This window comes from Entelurus aequoreus, linkage group LG02 (genome assembly GCF_033978785.1).
Source record: "Entelurus aequoreus isolate RoL-2023_Sb linkage group LG02, RoL_Eaeq_v1.1, whole genome shotgun sequence".
Classification (NCBI taxonomy): domain Eukaryota; kingdom Metazoa; phylum Chordata; class Actinopteri; order Syngnathiformes; family Syngnathidae; genus Entelurus; species Entelurus aequoreus.
Window position 1 is genome coordinate 95,683,311 of NC_084732.1, and position 7,605 is coordinate 95,690,915.

The 7,605-nt window shown below is 40.2% G+C and overlaps 1 protein-coding gene across 1 annotated transcript in view; it reads right to left on the minus strand.

Annotated features, from left to right (window-relative positions):
• The window catches only part of blzf1 (basic leucine zipper nuclear factor 1), a 13,109-nt gene extending 9,024 nt beyond the window's left edge, over positions 1-4,085 (minus strand). The window contains exons 1-4 of the mRNA XM_062035338.1: positions 3,752-4,085; positions 3,397-3,498; positions 289-743; positions 18-217 (exon numbers count right to left, since the gene is read on the minus strand). Of these exons, the coding sequence (XP_061891322.1) occupies positions 18-217; positions 289-743; positions 3,397-3,415 (674 nt within the window). The 5' untranslated portion in view covers positions 3,416-3,498; positions 3,752-4,085. The remainder of the gene's footprint in view (positions 1-17; positions 218-288; positions 744-3,396; positions 3,499-3,751) is intronic.
• Positions 4,086-7,605: the final 3,520 nt, after the last annotated feature.

The window sequence follows — 7,605 nt, forward strand, 5'->3', positions numbered from 1 at the left end:
CCACGTCCGCTTCATACCTGCTGGCCAGGAACTTGCTCCTCCACACATCACACTGGATACTCATGCGTTCCAGCTGCTCTGCCGTGTGCGACAAATTTCGACCCAGAACCTCATTCTCAAGAATGAGCTGGTTCTTCTCACGTGCCATACGCTCAAATTGGTACTGCAGGTCATCGCCCACAGATGCCACCAGCAGTTTCTTGAGCTCTCGGTTGACCTGTCATGTATAATAAAACAAGGGCGTTAATCCTACCTGTGCAAAAGCAAATTACTTGATGCGGGACTTGCCTCGGTTTGCACACGCAGCTGATTAGACAGGCCCTCTTTGTCCTGCAACAGCCTGCGTTCGGAGTTCTGAAGCTTCTCCAGCTGGCCTCTCCAGTCCTCCACCACAGGCTGCGGGGATGAACTTCGCTCCTCCGCCTGTTGCTCTGCGTCTCCTTTCACCTCAGCAGCACGGCGACTTCTACTTATGGCAGCACGAGGGATAAGGATCCTTACAGCCTCCACCTCGGTGCAGGCCTCCCTGCACACCTTGCCCAGGTGGAGCACACCGAGAGGTTGCGGGGCGACACGGCGAGGGGGTGGGGAAGACTTGGTGTTACGTTTGGGGCTTGCTGCCTTCAGAGGCGGAAGAGATGCCAGGCCGAGTGGCATCTTGTCTGTGCTGACCTCCAAGATGGAGGGTTTTTTTTCCGTTTCCATGCCATCACCAGCTACTCGGACCGGGACACGGGCAGATTCTGGAAGAACAGCAGCAGGATGCAGACATGAACATACCAAGGCACTCAACAATAAATAGTATGGAGGTTAATGGATGTCTTTGTTAGGGATGTCCCGATCCAGGTTTTTGCACTTCCGATCCGATACCGATGTTGTTTTTTCACTTCCGATCCGATACCGATACTGACCTATCCGAGCATGTATTAAAGTTTTTTAGCTTACATAGTTGTCAGATTCATGTTGAAAAGGGTTTTAGTACTCTTGATAACAACTAGCCAGCTGAATTAGGTGAGTTTGAATAATACACAATGGTTGGTAACAAGAAACTGACCTGTTTATTCAAGGATAAACACAAAATAGACAAAAATTATACATGACAAACAGAAATGGCATCATTGAACAGTAAAAAAGTGAACAGTATAAAGTGCAAATAATGCTGTAAACATTATTAAAAAAAAGCAAAACACACAACCTGAGTGGGATAAAATGTCTATAACTCAGCATCAATACTTGCTCTTGAACAAGTGTAAACTTAAAAAAATATATATACATCTACACACTCCCTTCAATTGTTTGCCCCCCCTGACTGCAGTCCGAGCATAATGGGGAGATGTGTTGCATGGTGCGTCGAAAGCCCACTTTACTCACGAGAGAAGGTCTTAACTCCTTCTCTTTCTATGCCACATCAATGTGGAATGCGCTCCCAACAGGTATAAAAGAAAGGGCATCTCTATCCTCCTTCAAAACCGCAATAAAAGTTCACCTCCAGGCAGCTACAACCCTAAACTAACACCCTCCCCGGATTGCTAATAATCAAATGCTAACAATCAAATGTAAACAATCAAATGCAGATGCTTTTTCTTTTTCTTATGCCTTCTGATCTCTCTCTCTCTCTCTCTCTCTCTCTCTATGTCCACTACTTGCTGTCCATATCCTACCCCCCCCCCCCCCTCCACACCCCTGATTGTAAATAATGTAAATAATTCAATGTGATTATCTTGTGTGATGACTGTATTATGATGATAGTATATATGATAGTATATATCTGTATCATGAATCAATTTAAGTGGACCCCGACTTAAACAAGTTGAAAAACTTATTTGGGTGTTACCATTTAGTGGTCAATTGTACGGAATATGTACTTCACTGTGCAACCTACTAATAAAAGTCTCAATCAATCAATCAAAGATAACGACTCATCATCCAGAATGACTGTAGTTATCCCCTGGGCTTTAGCACTGTTTCGTGGCAGTATGTTACGCTTCGCAAACATTTCTGTCAGAGTTAGTTGGGTAGGACCTTTCTTTTTATTTTCGTCAGTTTTCTTTAGAAATTCTTCATATTCTTTACGGTGGTATTTCGCTAAATGCTTGATCAGATTTGTTGTATTAAAATGTCTTACAACTTTACCACCACGCTTGACTTTATTGTGGTATGTTTTGCACTCCACCTCTTCTTCTTTTTCGTTTTGTAGGGTAAAATAATCCCACACAGCTGACATTTTTACCGGTAACTTCCGCTCGCCTTTCGGAACCTAAACCTTCCGATTAGGACGGTTAGGACACAGACCTGTGGATGTGTTGAAGGTGTGCTGGAAAATGCGGAACGTAAATTAGGGAGCAGCAAAAAAGTGGAATATATTATTTAAATCGGTGCGTTGGAAAACACGGACCGTAATTTTTTTTTAAGCTGGATCTGGATCGGCATTTTCCCATGCCTTGCCGATACGCATTTTTTGGCAAATATCGGCGGCCGATCCGATCCAAATATCGGATCGGGACAACCCTAGTCTTTGTTACGAAAGCCTTTTTTGGACACTTAATTTATGTACCGTATTTTTACCGTTCAAATATTGTGAACTGAATTTTTGTACATCAGAATTATCCTGATAATTTAAATGAATTAAAAAGATTGTGTGGTTAAAAATCCAGTTTATCAAAACACAGTGGTTTAAAATTCAGTGTGTAAAAATCGGGTGTTAAAAAAATCTGCATATAAAAACTAAGTGAATAACAATTCAGCGTGAAAAAAAATTAGTGGAAAAAAAAAATGGGTTCTCACTTCTCTGTGAGCGCTTTGAGTATGTAATAATAGAAAAGCGCTATATAAAATCGAATCCATTATTATTATTATTTACTAATTCACAATTATTCACTCGTAATGGCGTTTTATTATGTTTTTCAACCATTTTCCGGTTTGCATTGAAAACGGTAAGCCTGCTCTTGCCGCTGATGCAATTGACACTGTTGTGGTGAAATGTTTTTGTTAAAATAAAGCCAATAATGCAATTATTTGTGGTCCCCTTTATTTAGAAAAGTACCGAAAAGTATCAAAATTATTTTGGTACCAGTACCAAAATATTGGTATCAGGACAACACTACATTACATATATACTTACAGCATGTATATACAACTGTGATGGAGGTGTTTGGATCGCCATTTTTTAGCTGAATTTTTGCTAACATTTATTTACAATTTAGAATGCATTAAAAATATTATTGTGGGATTGTTAATGATAGGCATTTTTTTTTATTATTGCAGTTCAGTGCAGAAAAGCACTTTATAAATAAAATTTACTTACTATCAATTGCTTTGAGATATGTTGCATTTAACATTTTTTACACGTACCTAATCTACATATATATACATATATATATATACACATATACATACCCCTGATTACAGCAGTCATGGTGGAGGTCAGCTGTTTAAATGGTTGAGCGTCAAAGTAGACAGAGGTCCAGTGGAATTTGGCGATTCCTGTTAAGATACACTCTGAAAGAAAACAAGAAGATGTTTGCTGACTTTTCATCGATTTTAAGTTCAACAAAAGTAGGGTTTTTTTTTAGTTTTTTTAACCAACAGTCACGTTTAACAGCCTTGGTCACGTGCCGATAAGATAACGTCAGGTAGGCTAGCGAGCTAAGCTACAAGGATCATTTCGTTGCTAGCTTATTCAGTCCTGAGCGGTAGAAACTGCCACAAAACGTCCATTATTTGTGATAATTTAACCAAAAATTGTACTTACCATCTTATACGGCTTTTAAGTACTACTTCCACATTGTGTTCAGGGCAGCTTACAGACCATTCTGCAATTGAGATGTTTATTTTGTCACCGGACAGCCGGAAACAGTTGGCGTTGGGGGCGTGTACTTGTAAACCCTACACTTAGACTGGCAGGGTGAGTGTTCTTTAATTTAAAAAAAAGCATGTATGGACGGATGTTGAAGTCCAAGACGATTTAAAGGTTCATTAAATACCTATATATGAATAAATTGTATACATTTTGGTCATAATACATCAACTAAGTGGAGAAATGTCGCATAGATTGCAGCCTTAGAGGTAAAACACGGGAACAATCCTCACCACCACCATAGACATCTTATAAGTAGACGCAGCATCGAGCGCTACTGCCTACTGGCGCTGACGAGACGCGGGGCCGCCATCTTGGAGTGGTGATCCGCTCCACTCAGTGCTATTCATTTGGCAGGATCAATGAACTGTCAGCGCATTTAATTCATCTGACCTCACTGAATACTAGGGGTGTGGGAAAAAATTGATTCAAATTCAAATTGCCATTCTCACGTTGTACGATTCGGTATCGATTCTCATTTTTCAAAAATCTATTTTATTTTTTATGTATTTATTTATTTTTTTAATTTTTATTATTATTAATCAATCCAACAAAACAATACACAACAATACCATAACAATGCAATCCAGTTCCAGCAACACTCACAACAGTAATAAACAGAGCAACTGAGAGGAGACACAAACACGACACAGAACAGTCCAAAAGTAGTGAAACAAAAATGAATATTATTGTAACAAACTTTTCAGGATGTCCCAAATTACCAGATAATGTTAGGTAAGGAGGAGTTTTGTCCCTCCAGAGTTGCCGTAGGGCTGTGACGTAAGAGGTCTATAAAGGTGGTTGTGGAAGAAGGTGTGTAGAGAGAGAAAAAGGAGAAGATAACATTAAAGAAGTGGTGGAGACCGGACCTGCTCTTATGACTCCCATTTATTATTTTATTATTATATTATATTAGTACAAATAATATGCGAACCCAGAATACTCGGCTACATTGGTGGCAGCGGTGGGATTTTAACTGCTGTGTTGAAAAAAAAAAAAGAGAAAAGAAGAAAGTGTTACACGGGACTCGTGAGTTTTCAGTTAGCTGCACGTGTATAGTTAGCTGCTAAGCTTCCTGGCTGTTTTTCGGACACGTGGTGTGGTGACGACGACACTTTTAAGCTCGGCAAGACGCTGATTGACAGACACTCACACGGCATGAATGTCAAAAATGGACTTAACAGCTCCCTTCCCCGGCGACGGTGCCAGAATTTCTCAGCTGGACAGAGACAATTGATGGACCGCTTCTGGGCCAGCCTATCGGCGCATGTGCGTGCTCCGGTGGAGAGCTTGGAGGTGTGTGCTGCGGATGTGAGCCGGCTGGTTACGGAGGCGTTCCCGGCGGTCTTGCTGCTGGCCCTTCATGCTGGGAGACATCCGACGGTGGTGTGAGCAGTGCGGAGCGTGTCGGACCCGCCGGTGCCCTTGAAGTCCCCGTGGGTGGGTCCCAGATTTGTCGGCCCCTCCAGAGGGTGGCCATGGACATTCTGGAGTTGCCCATAAGTCCCCGTGGGCGGGTCCCAGAATTGTTGCCCCCTTCCAGAGGGTAACCATGGATATTCTGGAGTGGCCCAGAAGTTCCCATGGGGTGGTCACAGGTTTGTCGGCCCCTCAGGAGGGTGGTCATGGACATTTTGGAGTGGCCCGTAAGTCCCATGTGGGGGGGAGGGGTCCCGGGGTGGTTGTCCCTTCCAGAGACTCTGCCAGCACCACCAGATGGTACTTTATTGATTCCTTCACTGCCTATAACCCCAAGTCTGATGGCATGATGGCGCGTCACAACTGAACTATCTCGCAGTGGGCGATTGGACCGACCTCCTTCACATCTGCACGTTTTTGTATGTTTTGAGGGGCCAGGGTGCTATCTTATGCAATACTTTGTGGATCAGTTAAAATATTGTTGATTTGTTGGTGCATTAAGATTGTGAATTTTTCTCTCTGTTCTATTTCCCCTTGTTTGTTACCTATTTTGTTTGTGACGAAACGGGGACGTTTCTAATTGAGGGGGGGACGTATGTAACAAACTTTTCAGGATGTCCCAAATTACCAGATAATGTTAGGTAAGGAGGAGTTTTGTCCCTCCAGAGTTGCCGTAGGGCTGTGACGTAAGAGGTCTATAAAGGTGGTTGTGGAAGAAGGTGTGTAGAGAGAGAAAAAGGAGAAGATAACATTAAAGAAGTGGTGGAGACCGGACCTGCTCTTATGACTCCCATTTATTATTTTATTATTATATTATATTAGTACAAATAATATGCGAACCCAGAATACTCGGCTACATTATCAACAACAGTATCAATATTAGTAACAATTTCAACATAGCAGTGATTAAAAATCCCCCATTGACATTATCATTAGACATTTATTTAAAAAAAAAAAAAAAAAAAAAAAAATAGTTTCACAGTGGCTTACACTTGCATCACATCTCATAAGCTTGACAACACACTGTGTCCAATATTTTACACAAAGATAAAATAAGTCATATTTTTGGTTCATTTAATAGCTCAAACAAATTAACATTATTGCAATCAGTTGGTAAAACATTGTCCTTTACAATTATAAAAGCTTTTTACAAAAATCTACTACTCTGCTTGCATGTCAGCAGACTGGGGTAGATCCAGCTGAAATCCTATAAAATTGTTTTGAATCGGAAAAATATCAGTTTTGAATCGAGAATCGCGATGAATCGAAAAAATCAATTTATAATCGAACCGTGACCCCAAGAATCGATATTGAATCGAATCGTGGGACACCCAAAGATTCACAGCCCTACTGAATACCACTGATTTTCACAAGGTTTTTTGTCATACCTGTAGCTATGATAAAGGACACATGTTTTGGCGTGTTTTATTATTCATAGTTTGCTTAACAGTAATAGAATATTCTTATATGCTGTAAGTGACCAGACGTCCGAGATCAAAACTGGGAGTATAATCCCAGAGAAGGGTTTGAAAAACGGTCAGCTATTTTTAAGTTCAAGAAACAATATGATTAGGTTATATATATACATACATATATCCTACATAAACAATGTATGAATACATTAGATATCTATATATCTTAGGGACCTATAGAGTCTATAGGTCCCTAAGATATATAGATACAGTCTATAGTATAGATATAGATACAGTCTATAGTATAGACTGTATCTCTGTTGCTGCAGCAGCAGAGAGTTTATTCTGTCTTGACACTTTGTATTGATATTTTGTATTACATTCTTCCCTTAAATTATAATGTTTACAGTTTTATATGTATTTATTTATGTATGTCGCTTTGGATAAAAGCGTCTGCCAAATACTTAAACATAAACATATATAAACACCTGAAAGTCTTTATATCAGCTAAAACCACCAATCTGTTTCACTGGATTCAAAATAAAACCAAATTCTGTCTTACCCAACAATGTTAGTATTTAAATATTGTTACTTGAAGACTTATACATTTTTAAATTTAATTAATTTCATTGACAAGCAATTATATTATGGTCATACTCTTGTTTGCTAGCAGGTACGATTTCAGTACTATTGAAGATATTTGCTCCTTCTCAACTCTGTGGTAATATTCTTTTCACAAAATACAACCAGTAGTACGTTAATGTTAAATCTTACTTGTGAAAAGTAATCCCCCGATTCCTATTTTCAACAGTTCGCTCAATTGAGCAGGAAAACGCTGAACACCATCTTTGTTTTCTACCTGACAACTGTCAGTTTAGGCCACTCGCCGGCTCCTCATCACCACTTCAAGATGGCGGC